The 16,367-nt window shown below is 40.4% G+C and overlaps 2 protein-coding genes across 2 annotated transcripts in view; one reads left to right on the top strand and one right to left on the bottom strand.

Moving 5' to 3' along the window:
* The window catches only part of LOC107727172 (cdc42-interacting protein 4 homolog), a 12,182-nt gene extending 7,915 nt beyond the window's left edge, over nucleotides 1–4,267 (top strand). The window contains exons 9-15 of the mRNA XM_016536956.1: nucleotides 978–1,139; nucleotides 1,435–1,458; nucleotides 1,747–1,856; nucleotides 2,302–2,431; nucleotides 2,597–2,649; nucleotides 2,772–2,902; nucleotides 3,002–4,267. Of these exons, the coding sequence (XP_016392442.1) occupies nucleotides 978–1,139; nucleotides 1,435–1,458; nucleotides 1,747–1,856; nucleotides 2,302–2,431; nucleotides 2,597–2,649; nucleotides 2,772–2,902; nucleotides 3,002–3,144 (753 nt within the window). The 3' untranslated portion in view covers nucleotides 3,145–4,267. The remainder of the gene's footprint in view (nucleotides 1–977; nucleotides 1,140–1,434; nucleotides 1,459–1,746; nucleotides 1,857–2,301; nucleotides 2,432–2,596; nucleotides 2,650–2,771; nucleotides 2,903–3,001) is intronic.
* A 165-nt stretch (nucleotides 4,268–4,432) lies between these two features.
* Nucleotides 4,433–16,367, bottom strand: part of LOC107727164 (breast cancer anti-estrogen resistance protein 3-like) — a 13,178-nt gene continuing 1,243 nt past the window's right edge. Inside the window, exons 2-12 of the mRNA XM_016536951.1 lie at nucleotides 14,404–14,437; nucleotides 14,185–14,301; nucleotides 12,253–12,396; nucleotides 11,904–12,181; nucleotides 11,198–11,280; nucleotides 10,837–11,114; nucleotides 9,227–9,574; nucleotides 8,219–8,334; nucleotides 7,972–8,143; nucleotides 4,756–4,867; nucleotides 4,433–4,680 (exon numbers count right to left, since the gene is read on the bottom strand). Of these exons, the coding sequence (XP_016392437.1) occupies nucleotides 4,433–4,680; nucleotides 4,756–4,867; nucleotides 7,972–8,143; nucleotides 8,219–8,334; nucleotides 9,227–9,574; nucleotides 10,837–11,114; nucleotides 11,198–11,280; nucleotides 11,904–12,181; nucleotides 12,253–12,396; nucleotides 14,185–14,301; nucleotides 14,404–14,437 (1,930 nt within the window). The remainder of the gene's footprint in view (nucleotides 4,681–4,755; nucleotides 4,868–7,971; nucleotides 8,144–8,218; nucleotides 8,335–9,226; nucleotides 9,575–10,836; nucleotides 11,115–11,197; nucleotides 11,281–11,903; nucleotides 12,182–12,252; nucleotides 12,397–14,184; nucleotides 14,302–14,403; nucleotides 14,438–16,367) is intronic.

The following is a 16,367-nucleotide window of genomic DNA, read 5'->3' as shown; positions in this document are numbered from 1 at the left end:
TCATCATTGTGTCTGTCACGCGACTCTGTTCCCCTTTTGTGCTTGAACTGATGGTAAAACTAATGACATTATTTACTGTCTTTATATTTATTTTGAAAGATGAAGCTCGCGTTTATGGTAAGGGGCGTTACATTTCCGACGCGTGCTTGTGGTGTTCGGCCAATCACAATGCACTGGGTCAGCTGGCCAATCAGAGCAGACTGCGCTTGTCAAAGGAGGGGGCTTTGTAGAAAACGAAGCGTTTGAGAGAGGCGGGGCATAGAGGACCTACAATAATGTACAGTATTTGAAAAATAATGTGTTTTTTGAACATTAAAGCATGTCAACATATTCAGTTACACCAAATACACCAAATAATGATCTTTAAAAAAGCATCATATGACCCCTTTAAGTGCAGCATTTCATACAATAGATCATGCCATCATTCTACAAAGACTTGATCAAGTAGTTGGGTTTCAGGGATCTGTGCTGAAGTGGTTTGCATCCTACCTTAATGACAGTTTTTTTTCCCGTTAATTTGGGGAATTATTTCTCATCTCTGGCTCAAATCTCCTGTGGTGTTCCGCAGGGCTCTATTCTGGGTCCTCTTCTTTTTTCCTTATATATGCTTCCACTCATATATTTTATATTTTTATAATGTATGTTATATTTTTCAGAAAACATAATTTATCATAACATCTCTATGCTGACGATACTCAGCTTTATTTTCCAGTTAAAAACAATAACTGTTCTATGTCTAATCTGTCGGCATGTCTTCCTGACATTAAATGTCTGATGGGCTTACATTTTTTACAATGTAAAAAAATTTCATTGGCCCTTTTGTTTTCTTGATTAGGTATGTTTTTAAGTTTGTTTTATTTGTTGTACAGCACTTTGGTTTGAACACCTGTTGTTTTTAAATGTGTTTTATAAATAAACTAAAGTAAATGTTAGAAGTACGCTGTGATTTGCCGTGCTGATGTGGTGTTTGTGTGCAGGACACTATGGCTCTCGTAGAGCAGTATAAATCGGGTGCAGTGCCTCCTGCTGAAGTGGAGTTTGAGGATTACAGTCAGACAGTCAGAGCTGCCACATCTGACAACACAGCAACACACCTGCCCAAAGTGCGCATCAAACAGCTCTTCCTCAAGAAAAACAAGGTACACACACACACACTCACACACACACACACACACACACTACACACTCACTCGCAAACACGCACACACACACACTCGCACACACACACACACTCACACACTCACTCACTCACTCACTCACACACACACACACACTGTACTGCAGGAATTACTGCAAACCATCATCACACTGGCCTCAGATGTGAACATGCTGAAATAGAGCACACACTAGATTAAGATTAGCTTATATATGATGTGTGTGTATGTAAATATATGTGTACTAACTGTTTGTCTGTGCACGTGTTTGAATTTTCAGGTGACGTCTCCTGATAAGAACTTGGTGAGCAGCTTTATGCAAAATGTTTCGTTTTTAATTTTTATACTGTTTTATACTGTTTACAAGTGATATGACTCCAGTGAATGATCTTGTGTGGGGTCAGTGTGGTCGAACTAAGTTTGTGCTTGAAATCTGCATACAAACAAATCATGACTCATCAGTAACATTCGTTTTGGGGTGATTGATGTAAGATTAAAGCATACTAAGAGCATGTACTGTCAGGCACAGGAGCAGTCAGTCGGAGTGTTGAGTGTGTGGAGTACTGATGTCTCAGTGTGTGTGTGTTTTAAGCCGTCATCGCTGGAGGATCTCTCTCGTCTGCCTCTGGATCAGAGGAGGAGGCGTCTGCAGGAGAAGATCGATGACATCCAGAAGGAACTTCAGAGAGAGACGGAGCAGAGGTACATCACCGTCTCACTGAGCACTGAAATACCACACATCATGCAAATCATGTTATTTCTAGAACTTGAGATAATAGACAAAAATATAGCAATAATTACATTTAAATATCATTTTGTGTTTGTATGGAACAGTATGGAACACTCTCAAAATTGCAGTGATTGACAGCATGGTCACTATAGCAACGTTCTGGCATCTCATTTGGTATCTGCTGTTTTTGAGCAGAGTAATATTACTGCGACCAAAGACTCGTCATGTTCTGTGATTTTAACTAAGCTGCCTTCGTTTACATCTGTAAGGCTGCTTCACAGAGCATGCTCTTCAAGGGTTGCCATGTCCACTTTTTACAATCAACACTTTCTGTGACTACTGAAACAAGCCGATCCTAAAAATCCTGCCGTTCACATTAACACTGTAACACTGTCCGTCTCTCTGTCCATCCGTCAGCGAGGCTCTGATGAGGATGAAGGGTGTTTATGAGCAGAACTCTCAGCTTGGAGATCCATCCAGCCTTCAGCCTCAGATCACACAGACCGCCCATAACATCGCCAGACTGAGAGGAGAGCTCAACAAATACCCTCACTCACTCTCTCTCACACACACACACACACAGACTCACACACACACTCACTCACTCACACACTCACACAGACACACTCACACAGACACACTCACACACAGACTCACTCACACAGACTCACACGCATAACATTTCCACACATATAAACACAGGTGTGTTCTGCAGGTTCAGCTGACTGAAGCCAGCGGTGGGACGCTGCAACACACTCCCGCCAGGTCGGTCCGTCAGCAAACACTCTCTGTCTGTATGCGGGATTGTGTGTGTTATGAAAACTCTCCTGAAGATCATGCGTTTGATCTGAGATGTGTTTGTTAACTGGTATAATGTGTGCGTGTAGTTCAGAGTACATCTCCGTGCTGAGCGAGTCCAGCGTGTCTCCGTCAGAGAACATCTATGAATGTGAATTTGATGAGGACTTTGACATCGACGTTCCCATCGGTCAGTGCACAGCGCTCTATGACTTCGACGGTGAGCTGCTCTCTTTTCTGCACTCCTTTGGTGTTCAGTAAACACTGAGAGATCAGTCCGGTGAGCATCTGTGTGTGTGTGTGTGTGTGTGTGTTTCAGGCAGCAGCGAGGGCGCAGTAAGCATGCATGTGGGCGAGCAGCTGAGTCTGATGCAGGAGGATCAGGGCGACGGCTGGGTCCGAGTTCAGAGGGCCAATGGAGACGTGGGATACGTGCCGGCGTCATACATCCAGATCATCTAGAAACAGCTGATCGCGTGTTTTACGGGAGTGTGAGCTGTGCTCATGTGACTCCATCAACTCTTGTGCTTTTATGTCACGGGGAGTGTTTTTACTTTTTGATTTCTTTCTTTTCTGTCATGCATTATGCTGCTTCTGGTGATTTCCTGAACATTTGTAGTTTTAAAATGGTTTTTCGTTGTCTTTTTCTGCTGCGTTTGTTAATTATTGCATGTAGAAGCCTTCAGCTCTGATTGTTGTAACTTCATGACGCATAAAAACAGTCAAGTGTGTCCAAACTTGTGCTGAATGATTGCCATATTTAATTTAAATCTCTGTTTAACCCCAAAAAATTATAACTATAACGACATCTATATTAGCGTCCACATCATCGGATGATATCAACAAGTGCATGCTTGAGCAGCCATGCACATGAACAACAGTCAAGGTCAGGATTTTCATTAAATAATACATTACATTTTGAGTAGATTATAAGCCGCCAGAACACTTGGAATATATGACATGGGATCATTCTGTGATATAATGTGGGAAATGATGCCTGAAATTGAAAGAAGAGCTAGAACACCACAGTGTGAGTAAATGATGACTTTATCAGTTTTTTTTATTTTGGGGGTGACTGTCCCTTTAAGGCCCATTCACGCCAAGAATGATTTATTATCCGTTTATAAATGTTCTGTTTATGAAGTCTGCCGCTTTAAATGCTGTGGTCTTTATTAAAGATGTATTCTGATTTGTTGTCAGTGTTTTGATCATTTATCAGCGGGGCAAAAGCTTTCTGGAAGTGATTCGAGAATGTATGCATGTATCGTATCGTATCGAATGTATCGTTCCTCAGTGTGATATCGAAGTCGTGTGGACTTCCTCATTCTCAATTAATTAGAACGTTAATTAAAACTTTAAAGGTATAGTTATTGTTCTTGGTGTGAACAGGCATTAAGGTATTTATTTATTTTTAATTCAAACGCAAGAATGTTTAAATGTGGTAATGATGTTTCAGATCAGATGTGCCTTGAGTTCGCTGGTTTTAGATGTGCAAGGATGTGTTTTGGTGTTTGTCTCCGCCTGCTGGCTGCACACAACAGTTAATAAATGCCAATATTTTCAGTCAAATTCACTCTTATGCAATTCAGTACATTTTCCAGGGATTCCACTGATATATATATATATATACAAAGTTTTACGTTGTAAATAAAGATTACTTGAATACATTTTACAAGTGTTACTTGCTGTTCCTTTGTAATTATTTGTAAAATTTGCTAGCAATTTCTGAGTGAAAATAGTTTCTGCACAACTATCGTTCAGTGCAGACTTTAGCTAGTTTCCACTGAGAGTATTTGGCTGATGTGTGTGTACCGGAGAGCAGGCCGTGAGCGTGCTGCGTGCAGTCGTTAGCGTGTAGCGCGGCGTTGCGTGCCGACTGCAGCAGGTTGTAGAGCAGCTGGCAGCCTCTGTCGGTGGACTCCACGCTGTCCTCGCCCTCCATCAGCCTCAGCAGCGGCTCCATGTGCGGAAGAGACAGCGGCCCCGACACCACGGCGTCTATCACACACAACACTCGCTGGAAGCTCACTCAGCATCGACACGAGACACAGTCGAATCACGACAAACACTCACCGTCACCCTCATTCAGGGATTTCATGAAGGGCTTGAGACTCTTCTCGAACATCACGGCGCTGTCGGTGTGATTGCGCCTCAGCGCTCTCCACGTCATCTCTAACCTCACCACCTGCGATATTATTTATACAACATTTTATTCTTATAAAGCAAGTGTGAAAGAGTTTTTTCTCTACTACAGCAGCACTTAATATTATCTTTTTCGAAGTTGAATAAATGTTTAATTGTCATATTTTGCCATGCTTTGTGTGTTCTGCATTATGTGTCCACCCCGTCATGTGCTGGTCCACCCTGTCATCTTGATATTTTACAATGATATTTTAAATAATAATTCAATCATATCTATATAATCCAGTGTGTTCAATAGCTAGGTGTGGGATCAATAACATGCAAACAAAAAACTGTATCTAAATATCACAGTTTTCTCCATATAAGAAACAAATACATAATACCTTTCAGAAAATATAATTTGCATCTTAATTTTGCAATGAAAACGTATTTAACAGTAATATATATGTCCATGACAGGGCGGACATATCTTATGGTTTATGCTTTGAATAATGGCCCATAATTATCTAAAACAAAAAATGTGTGGGAGCTCAGCTAATATGTTTCTATAGTACTTGAGTGTCTACTATTTAAGACATGACATAAAGCGAATGGGAAATTAAAGCCAAAATTTTTGAGAATCGTGAGGGTTGAAAGGCACTCTTATGGTGATATTGACCCACATATTTTTAACTTTTTTTTCAGCTTCAGCAGCACTTACACACACCCAAAACTTAAGAGTGTTATTCCTATCTATATTCCACAGGTTTTTACTGAAGGATTTATTCAGTACATTTTCCAGGGATTCCACTGTGTGTGAGATCATTGGTGCACAGACATCTAAATGTCATTTTTTTTACTTGCTCCACTGCTATTTTCCTTATATTTTTGCTTATTGTTAATTTTTTACTTTTATTCAGTCCCATCTGACCTTTTTCAATTCATTGAGTAGGCTGTTTACCTAATCCTGACTATATTTGAAAGTAAATCACATGATGCTCTTTCATGTTGTCTGCAAACTAAACAGACTTAGTTTGATATATTTATTTCCATTTTAATCCATTAAGAAATTCAAATATATTCTTTACATATAAACGGTCAGAAATATAGATTTGGCAAATTTCACTCAGGTGTGAACACAATCACAGCTTTAAATCATCATCATCATCATCACTGTAAACAAATTGAAGGTGAAGCGTGGCATATTTTCAGCATTAAAATATTGAATTTTATAGTAAGAGAATCGACACATTTCACCTTTACAACAGCATCACGTCTGAAAGTCCTTTATAATCTGATTGTGCTTTGGCTTGGACAGTCTTTCCGTTCGGTCTGTTTTAACATTTACTGTAATCTGAATATACAATAAATCACAGGAATATTAAACTCAGAAGTGGGTTCATTCATCGAGTGGTTCAGTTCTCGTGTTCGCTAGCAGAGGTCAAACCTCCGAGCTGCCGTCTGGTTCCAGTTTGTTGGAGAGGACCGTGAGGATCCTGTCGAATTTGGCGTAGCGCTCCTTGCGATCGGCTTTGGCGCCCATCTGTCCCCAGAAGAGCCGAAGGGCGAACTCCGTCTGAAACACCTCCAGCAGCTCCGGGATTGGCTCCAAGCCGGCTGGAGGCAGAGAGCGACAGGTCAGTCGGCCAATCAGAGCACTTTGCGTGTATGTGTGTCAGTGTTGCCAGTTTGGGGGGTTTTTTGTTACCTAATTCAGCGACTTTACCTATTTTTGCTGAAACTTAAATGTGTTTTGGCTATATGTTGTTTTTTTAGCAAACATACAGATAAAAAAGAAAGACATTCTATCACTTCTAACTTACTCTCTGAACATTTTACATTTAATTATGTAGTAGGTGAATCAAATGCAAATATGAACAATGACATAACAAATATGCTGATCAGCACTTAGCAACTTTCTCATTGTTGCCGCCACTTGTTTTTAACTTGTTTGTGACAAAACTGCTATTTTGGACATATTTTTACATTTGGCTATTTTTGGGCGATTAACAAACAAATACAAAGTTTTCTAACCATTTTGTGTGTAAATATAGCTTAAAACAAAACACATCTATAAATATGCTAATTTCACTTAGCGACTTTCTCATTGTTGCTATGACTTGTTTGTAACTGGTTTCTTGTGTTTTTTTTGACAAGGAGCCATTTTGACTATATTTAAACATATTTTTGGCATTGACAAAATTTTGACATTGTGTCACTTTTAACTTTCTGAGTGATCAAAATGCTGAGTTTTACATAAAGAGCCAAAATTATGTAATGAATATGCTAATTAGACATTTAGCACATTGTATGTATATATATATATATATATACTGATTTATACAACATTTTATTCTTAAAAAACACGGTGAAAGTGCTTATATTTAACTGTTGTGAGTTTTTTCTCCACTTCAGCAGCACTTACACACACCAAGACTTAGAGTGTTATTCCTATCTATATTCTGCAGGTTTTTACTGAAGGATTTGTTCATATATAATTCACACTGATTTATACAACATTTTATTCTTAAAAAACACGGTGAAAGTGCTTATATTTAACTGTTGTGAGTTTTTTCTCCACTTCAGCAGCACTTACACACACCAAGACTTAGAGTGTTATTCCTATCTATATTCTGCAGGTTTTTACTGAAGGATTTGTTCATATATAATTCACACTGATTTATACAACATTTTATTCTTAAAAAACACGGTGAAAGTGCTTATATTTAAAGGTTGTGAGTTTTTTCTCCACTTCAGCAGCACTTACATACACCAAAACTTAGAGTATTATTCCTATCTATATTCTGAAGGTTTTCACTGAGGGGTTTGCTCATATATCATTCACACTGATTTATACAGAATTTGATTTAGATAGAATTTGACACTGATTTATATTTTATTTAGAATCCCCTTTGGAAAAACCTTTAGCTCTAATATGACAACAAAATCAAATGAATTTTCAACCTGGCTTTATCCAGTGTTCAGGTTAATATTCTGAAAATGAATGCAAATTAGTGAGTTTTTAATTAGATAATGCTTCATTTGGATATTTGGACTTGTAATACAAAAATGTTTTGCAATTCTTAATGTAATCAGTCAACTGGGGAAGTATGGTGATATCTATTAGTTACATTTTTATCCAATGCTTTTATCCAGTGTAGGAGGTACCTGCGGCAGCTCCAGTGCTTTCATGACGGCGGAGAAGGCGTACAGGTCGTGTGTGGTGTTGCGCAGCTCCTGCGCCAGCTGGATGATCCTGTGCAGCACCATCGCCCGCTGACTCACTGTCCCAGTACAGCCCAGAAGATCCACCGCCACGCCCAGAGCCAGAGTGTGATGCCTGATGGGGAATCACAGCATGACGTCATCACGCGTCACATGACATCAGCATCAGCATCGTCACGGCAGCACGCACCTCTCCAGCAGGTCCTGTCTGAGCTGGCCTCCGTGTGGCAGCGTGATGAGCTCCAGACCGGTTTCCACTCCCATGATCCTCTTCTGCTCCACCGTCACCCCTGTGACCCGAGTCACCTGAGATAGACAGAGGCTCAAGATGAGATAGATGTGTGTCGAGTGTGTTACGTTAGTACTATTTATAAATGATTACAATTTTTATTCATATTTTGAATTAGCCTTTATTAACTAAAAAATTACTTTCTTTAACAGTCTAACTTTTTGCTTTGTTTTCCAGCACAAATATCTAAATATTCTTAAATATTCAGACGCGGGAAAACTTGAAAACTTGGTCTGAATGAAAATGCAAATTAATTTTTTGCCACTAGGTGCCGCTTTTGGAGCGGTAAAAATAGCGGTTTGCCCGGTAACGCTGTACACAAAGCAGCACTGCGCTCACAAACGCTGCTTTATCAGGCATTACAGGCGAGATGAAATGAAAATGAGACCAATCTGACCAATCACCGCAGATTAGCGTCACGCAAAGGAGGGGTTTGGAAAAATGAATCGTTGAGCGAATCGTTTGGGAGTCGTTGAGCAAATAAGGAAAAAATAAATGCATATTATAAGACAATGAAAGTGTTTTTTGACCTTGCATGCATGTAAACCTGTTGTTGGGGACTCCCAAAACCAAAATATGAACCTTTCATAACCCATAATAGGGGCACTTTAATTCAAAGGGAAAACAGATTTATTTTTCAGATTTGTTTTAAGCAAAATCAATTTTGATCAGTTTTTCAGAAAACAAGATCTATCTTAAGTCATGAGATCTTAACTCTTTCCCCACCAGAGTTTTTGAAAAAAGTTGCCAGCCACCACCAGCAATTTTGCTGATTTTCACTAAAATTTCAACGCAACATTTCTAATTTTCATTTAGTTTAAGTTAAGTTTCTTTTATTTCAGCTTCACTTCAGATAGCAGAAATGCTTTAAAGGTTTCAGTGAATGATGATGGCTCTGGCGTGTGGTACCTGGCAGTTGACGCTGAGCATGTGTAGTGCGGTGGTCCTGACATCGGTGTGCGTCAGAAGCTCTTTGACCTTCAGCAGGACGCTCTGATCCAGCGGACGGTTGTTGTCGGGCAGCATGAGCGAGCGGAACTCATTCAGACGGAAACATGATGTGGTCTCAGTCTGCGGCCGCTCGAAACACCAATCACGCTCGTCCTCCTCGATCCTCTCGCTCTCCCTGCGCTCCTCCTCCAGCTTCTGCGCCTCCAGGAAGCCAAAGCTGGTCTCAGTGAGACGCGCGCGGCTGGTCCACCGCTCCTGAGCGCGGAGACGCGCCGTGTGACCTTTGGGCAACATGGTGATGGGGACCTACACGGGGTCAAAGGTGAGTTTGTTACCGTCATCTAATTCTGTTTCTTGGAAACAACATGAAACAATTTGCAACCAGTTTTACTTTCTAATCTGATACTAATAATAATCTTGCTTGCTCCCCATTGACTTCCATTAAAAAACAATGAGATGTTTTTCAAAATAAAATTCTTTATATTTTGCAGAAATATGTCATACAGATCTGGAACGATATGAAGAAACATATAAGAAACTTTGCGTTCACTCATAAAACTTTTGCGTACTCCAAAAACTTTGCATTTGCCTGCAAAACATTTGCGTTTCCCCAAGAAACTTTACCTTCACTCATAAAACGTTTGCGTTCTCCCAAGAAACTTTGCGTTCACTCATAAAACGTTTGCGTTCTCCCAAAAAACTCTGCATTCGCTTGCAAAACATTTGAGTTTCCCCAAAAAACAATGTGTTCACTCATAAAACTTTTGTGTTATCCCAAGAAACGTTATGTTCACTTGCAAAACATTTGTTTCCCCAAAAAAATGTGTTCACTCATAAACATTTTGCGTTGTCCCAAGAAACTTTACCTTCACTCATACAACTTTTGCGTTCTTCCAAGAAACTTTGCATTCACTTGCAAAACGTTTGCGTTTCCCCAAAAAACTATGCGTCCACTCATAAAACGTTTGCGTTCCCCCCCAAAAATATGTGTTCACTCATAAACGTTTTGCGTTGTCCCAAGAAACTTTGCGTTCACTTGCAAAACATTTGAGTTTCCCCAAAAAACAATGTGCTCACTCATAAAACGTTTGTGTTCTCCCAAGAAACTTTATGTTCGCTTGCAAAACGTTTGTGTTTCCCCAAAAAAATATGCGTTCACTCATAAATGTTTTGCGCTGTCCCAAGAAACTTTACCTTCACTCATAAAACGTTTGTGTTCTCCTAAGAAACTTGGCATTTGCTGGCAAATCTATGGCTTTACCAGAAGTAACTTTGCATTCACTTGCAAATTTTTTGGCATTCCCCCAAGAAAATTTTGCGTTTCTTTGCAAAACTTTGCATTCACTCACAAAACTTGGGATAACGCAATATTTTCAGAGAAAATGCAAAAGTTTTGCAAGCAAATGCAAAAGCACTGGAATATATATTTATTTAATCTTGTCTCGTATTTTCCTATCACTGTGCTCCCACTGATATATAGTTAGACCAGAATTGTCTATGAAGTAAGTAAATCAAATCAGTTTCTATGTCTTGTTGACTTTAAATAGCATGTGCTCATGAACTCTCACCTGTGGCACCAGCTCACCATAGAGGCAGGTGGAATCAGGCTCCGGACCAGAATCAGGTTGAGTCGGGGTGAAGACGATGGAGATCCGCAGCGGTTTGGGAGGTGCACGTGAATGCAGCTGTCCATCAGAACCGTGCAGAGGACAGCCGCCGAGACTCGACTGGCTGGGCGGAATGGCGCAGGAAGCGGCTGGGCTTAGAACAGGCTCACTTCCTGTGCGGAACACCAGGGAGACGGGGGCGGGGCTGGACTCCTGTGACGGACAGCTCTGTGGGACACCTGCACGACATCAACAAAACATTCTGTGAGATGATCAGATCTCAGATCAGTTTTTCAATATGTTCACATGTGTGTGTGTGTACCTGTGCGGAGGTTGCTGTCAGACTGAGCGGACTGTAGTGACGGTCTCCCAACTGTCTCCAGATTAGCAGGCTGACTGCCGCTTCTAACACACACATCACTGTTACTATGACAACTATACACACACATCACTGTTACTGTGACAACACACACATCACTGTAACTATGACAACTATACACATCAATGTTACTATGACAACTACACACACATCACAATTACTATGACAACTATACAAGCACACAAAACATCGTTACTATGACAACTATACATATCAATGTTACTCTGACAACTACACACACGCACGTTACTATGACAACTATACACATCGATGTTACTATGACAACTACACACATCAGTGCTACTATGCGACTACACACACATCACTGTTACAATAACAACTACACACACATGCACATCAACGTTACTATGGCAGCTATACACACCAATGTTACTATGACAACTAGATACACATGCACAACACGTTACACCATCACTATGACACACACATCACACTACAGTCACACACATCACTGTTACTATGACAACTACACACGCACATACACATACACACAGAACACTGTTACTATGGCAACACACACAAACTACACCATTACTATGACAACTATACACTCACATCACTGTTACTATGGAAACACACATGCAACACTTTTACTATGGAAACAAAATGGTCTGTGTATGTGTGTTACCTGAGCAGGTTGTTGCTGTTGACCTGCAGTGTGTCTTTCTGAGAGGAGCTCAGGCTCCGCCTCTTGCTCTGACCTCGTGACAGGAGGGAGGAGCTCGATGACCTCGCAGCCTGGCGCTCGCTGATGATGCGTAGAGGCAGAGTGCGCGTGATTGGCTGAAAGATGATAGCTCCGGTGGAATGTGAGATGGGATGCCGTCCGCCGACATGAAAGCGAATTAACGCTGGAATGTTATCGAACTGATCTTTCTCAAACTGAAAGAGCTCCCGGGTGTAACCCTACACACACAGACACACACATCAGACTCAGTATCTGAAAGAAGCTATAAACGTTGAGACGGATGCTATACCTGTTTGGGTCGCAGCACGACACGTATGATTTTGAAGTGCATGGGCTGATTTTTCCACATGCAGCTGAGAACATATTCGCCCGTGCTGGAGCTGGAGTCACGCACCAGAAACTCCCCATCTCTACTCAACAACTGCTCCGCTCCCTGAACAGCCACAAATACATCAAAATATATCAATAAAAATGAGATTTAAACAAGTCAACAAATGAGTAAATTTATATAGCACATTTCATACAAAAAGGTCATTCAAAGTGCTTTACATTAAAATAATCATAATAGATGCATAATAAATAAATATAGAGAATTAAAATGATTAAAAGTTAAGAATAAGAACAACCCAAAATAACCCATAACATTAAAACAAACAAATAAAAATGAAATTTAAAGGGGTCATATGACGCTGCTAAAAAGAACATTATTTTGTGTATTTGGTGTAATGAAATGTGTTTATGCGGTTTAAGGTTCAAAAAACACATTATTTTCCACATACTGTACATTATTGTTTCTCCTCTATGCCCCGCCTTTCTGAAACGCGTCGATTTTTACAAAACTCATCGGTCTGAAAAAGCGAGGTGAGCTGTGATTGGCCAGCTATCCAGTGCAGCATTGTGATTGGCCGAATGCCTCAAGCGTGTGACAGAAATGTTACGCCCGGCAAATTCGACGAAGGACCGTCCGGAGGGCTTGCAGCAACCACATGTGACGACCCCGGGCTGGACTCCGCTTCGTGCACAGTGAAAGCCGATTCGGCGATCCACAACGCAAAGTTGATGTATTTCCTCAGTGACCAGCACGGATCAGCTCTAGGCATGACGAAGCGGATATCGTCCTCTTTTGGAAGACCAAACAAAGTAGTTTTGCTTTCACAACGAAACACACAGCGCCTTCACGACATGGCGGCGGCAACAATACACACTTTGCGTGAACATTTGGGCGGCGTTATGCAAATCTTACCACATAGTGACGTAGGTATGTGGGGGCGTGTTAGAACGAGCCATTTTAGGTAGGTGTGGCTGACTCTTAACTTTTATAAAGAATATCTCTTTGGATTTGAGACTTTAGTCTTTGCAACTTTACAGATCTTCTTTATGCACCAAGAGCTTGTAACACTCCAAAGAGAAAGGAACAATTGAAATCGTATCATATGACCCCTTTAAATTAACTGAATGAGTAAAAAATAAATAATAAAATAAATAAATTAAAATGAAATTAAAATAAATAAAAATTTGATTTAAATAAATATTTAATTAAAACAATTATTAAAATTAATCAAATAAAACATAAACAAATAAATAAAATACAATAATATAAGAATACAATAGTATAATGATGAGTAGGGAAAAAATGTAATAAGGTAACTTAACAGAAACAAAATATTGTATATATAGGGTTGGAGCTGAACTCTGCAAGACTGTGGCTCTCCAGGACCGATGTTGGCTGCCCCTGACCTAAAGTAATAGCTCTCCCAGAAATGAAAATTTTCATAATGTCATATCAAACTTGTGCTGTTGTTGTTTTTTTTTCCAAGGAACACAGAAGTACACACTTGAACATGGAAACATATTAACTCGTGTCAGTTCCTCACACTAAAACATCATATGACCTCACAAGACTTGGAATAATGCATGAATCGTGCTACTTCTGCTTTTTATGGGTCTTTAGGCTGATATGAATGTTCACGTGAAAGGAGCTGCATGAACATTCTTCAAACATTCGCTTTTTCTCTTTCACAGAGGAAATCATCAGCATACTGCAGGTTTGGATGACATGAGGGTGAGTGAATGTGGGTGAACGATGCCTTTTACCGCAGTAGCACACACACACACACACTCACACACACACACACACACAGTCACACACACACACACACACACACACACACTCACACACACTCACACATACACACACACACACTCACACACACACACACACCTCGCGCTGCAGCTGTCCATGATACCAGGCGTGACTCCTCAGATGCTCACTGCTGAGTTTGAGTTCCTCCTCCAGCTCCTTCTTCAGAGAGTCCATGTCCTTCAGGCCTGAGAACACCTTCAGAAACATCACAGTAACACAGTAAAGCACTGGCACCCTGCTGAGGTGAAATATCAGTAATAAAATAAAATTATATTTCCTACGGCATGACACTCTCACCTGACTGATGAAGGCCGTCACACTCTTCCTCCTGCTGCAAAACAGAGCAGAGCACGTAATGTGTGTTAACAAAACCGTATGTTGTTCATTTGTAATATTTACATTTCAGTTTTAGTGCATTCAAGGTGCACATTTTATTAGTTCATTTGCAATGTAGCTATAATCTAAGTTGATGACAGCAGTAAATCCACACGCACATTTGGTGGAAAACAATGATGTTTTTGATCTGACTAAAATCAGTTAATTTAGATGTTATTTCTATTTAAGGCGAGACACTACAGGCAAACCATTGTTTTGTTTTGGGTTTTTTTTCATGCATTGAGATGTTGGCTTCTTTCAGACGAGTGGAAAGAAAACATCATAAATGCACATTCAAGTGTTTATTTTATTGCACTTTATCTATTTGCATCTGTAGATTTCAATACTGCTTTTTTCCTTACGTTCACCAAACTTTGCAGTGGTATTCTTATATATATTCTGAAGGTTTGTTGATATTTCCTTCACACCGATTTAGGCCTATACGACATTTTATTCCTAAAAACATGATGAAATGTATTAGTTTTTTTTGGTTGTTAACAGTATTTGTTGATTTATGGAGAAAATATGGAGAAAAAAAAATGAACTCGAATATAAAACTTGTAAAACAGTCATCTTAATATACTGAAAAGCTGTTGTTTTGGCAGACTGGCTTCAATATAAGCTGTTTTTATCCTGGGGAGAGTGTCTGTTAGATAACATTATAACACTATTCAAGCTGGGGTGTCCTGCCTGTATTTATACCGTTACCTTGTGACATAGACACATCAGAAGAACAGAAACAATGCTCAAAGTTTGTACAGCATCAGAACAGATGCACATGGTCATCAGACATGAACAGTTTCTCCAGACCGTGCTGATGAGGATGATCCTACGGACTGCAGGGATTTAACACTGTACAACATGCATTCATGTCAAAGCCACTTCCTCTCTCCGAATCCTCCGTCCCAAACTCTTCTTCAGTAAAAAAGACCTCCGAGAACGCTCTCCAGATCACTGACACGGAGACTGGTGTTTCTGAATATCACTTTAACGGCGTTTCCTTCCCATCGAGCAGCCAAACCCGCCGCATTGTGTCTTCTGGACATCAGGGAATGTCCTGGGACTGGTTGCCATGGAAACGGATGTTATGGGCTTTTCCTGGCCTTCTGGATTCAAGGTTGGGTCGAAAACAATTAACACTCCGACTATGAGCTCACTTTAACACGCTTTCCTTATAGCCATGCCCTAATAACAGTGATCGAGATGAAGCTACACTAAAACAAATGGGTAACACTTTATTTTAAAGTGTTCTTCATGCACTTACTATTATAATTGCAATAAACTATGCATAATTACATGCAAGTAACCCTAAGCCAAACCCTATTCCTGACCCTAAACATATAGTAAGTACATGCAGTTAATTAATATTACCCAATACTTAAATGTATAATTACACTGAAACAAGGAAGTAAAGTACAATACGATCACAACACCATCTGGATTCTAGCTCATGTTTCCAAAGTCAAAGTTTGCTAATAACACACACTTGAGTTCACAACACACTAATGCAGAACAGCTGGTTTAGATGCAAACTTGCTTAAAGTATCTAAAACTGGAGCTCACTGCAACTACTAGAGTTTTAAAGAGCAGGAGTTTTATCAAAGGTCTGAGCCCTTCCCATCGCACACGGCAGGATAATCATTAACAGCGTTCAGAAACTTACCTGGAAAATCAGAGAAATCCCTGTGCTGGCGTTTCTCGGCGGGAGATCATCGTGATCCGAGTGCTTGTCCTTCCACAGCGGACCGCTCACAGAAGACGAGTCCAGGCACGCACGCACCGCTATCTCTCGCGCATTCCTCGCGTTCCGCACGCACTCACCTGTCTGACGCCGCGCGAGGCCCTGGACACCCGCAGACATGCCCAAGAGAGAGAGAGAGAGAGAG

This window comes from Sinocyclocheilus rhinocerous, unplaced genomic scaffold (assembly GCF_001515625.1).
Source record: "Sinocyclocheilus rhinocerous isolate Xijiao unplaced genomic scaffold, SAMN03320098_v1.1 scaffold937, whole genome shotgun sequence".
Classification (NCBI taxonomy): domain Eukaryota; kingdom Metazoa; phylum Chordata; class Actinopteri; order Cypriniformes; family Cyprinidae; genus Sinocyclocheilus; species Sinocyclocheilus rhinocerous.
This window is presented reverse-complemented; position numbering and strand designations above follow the sequence as displayed.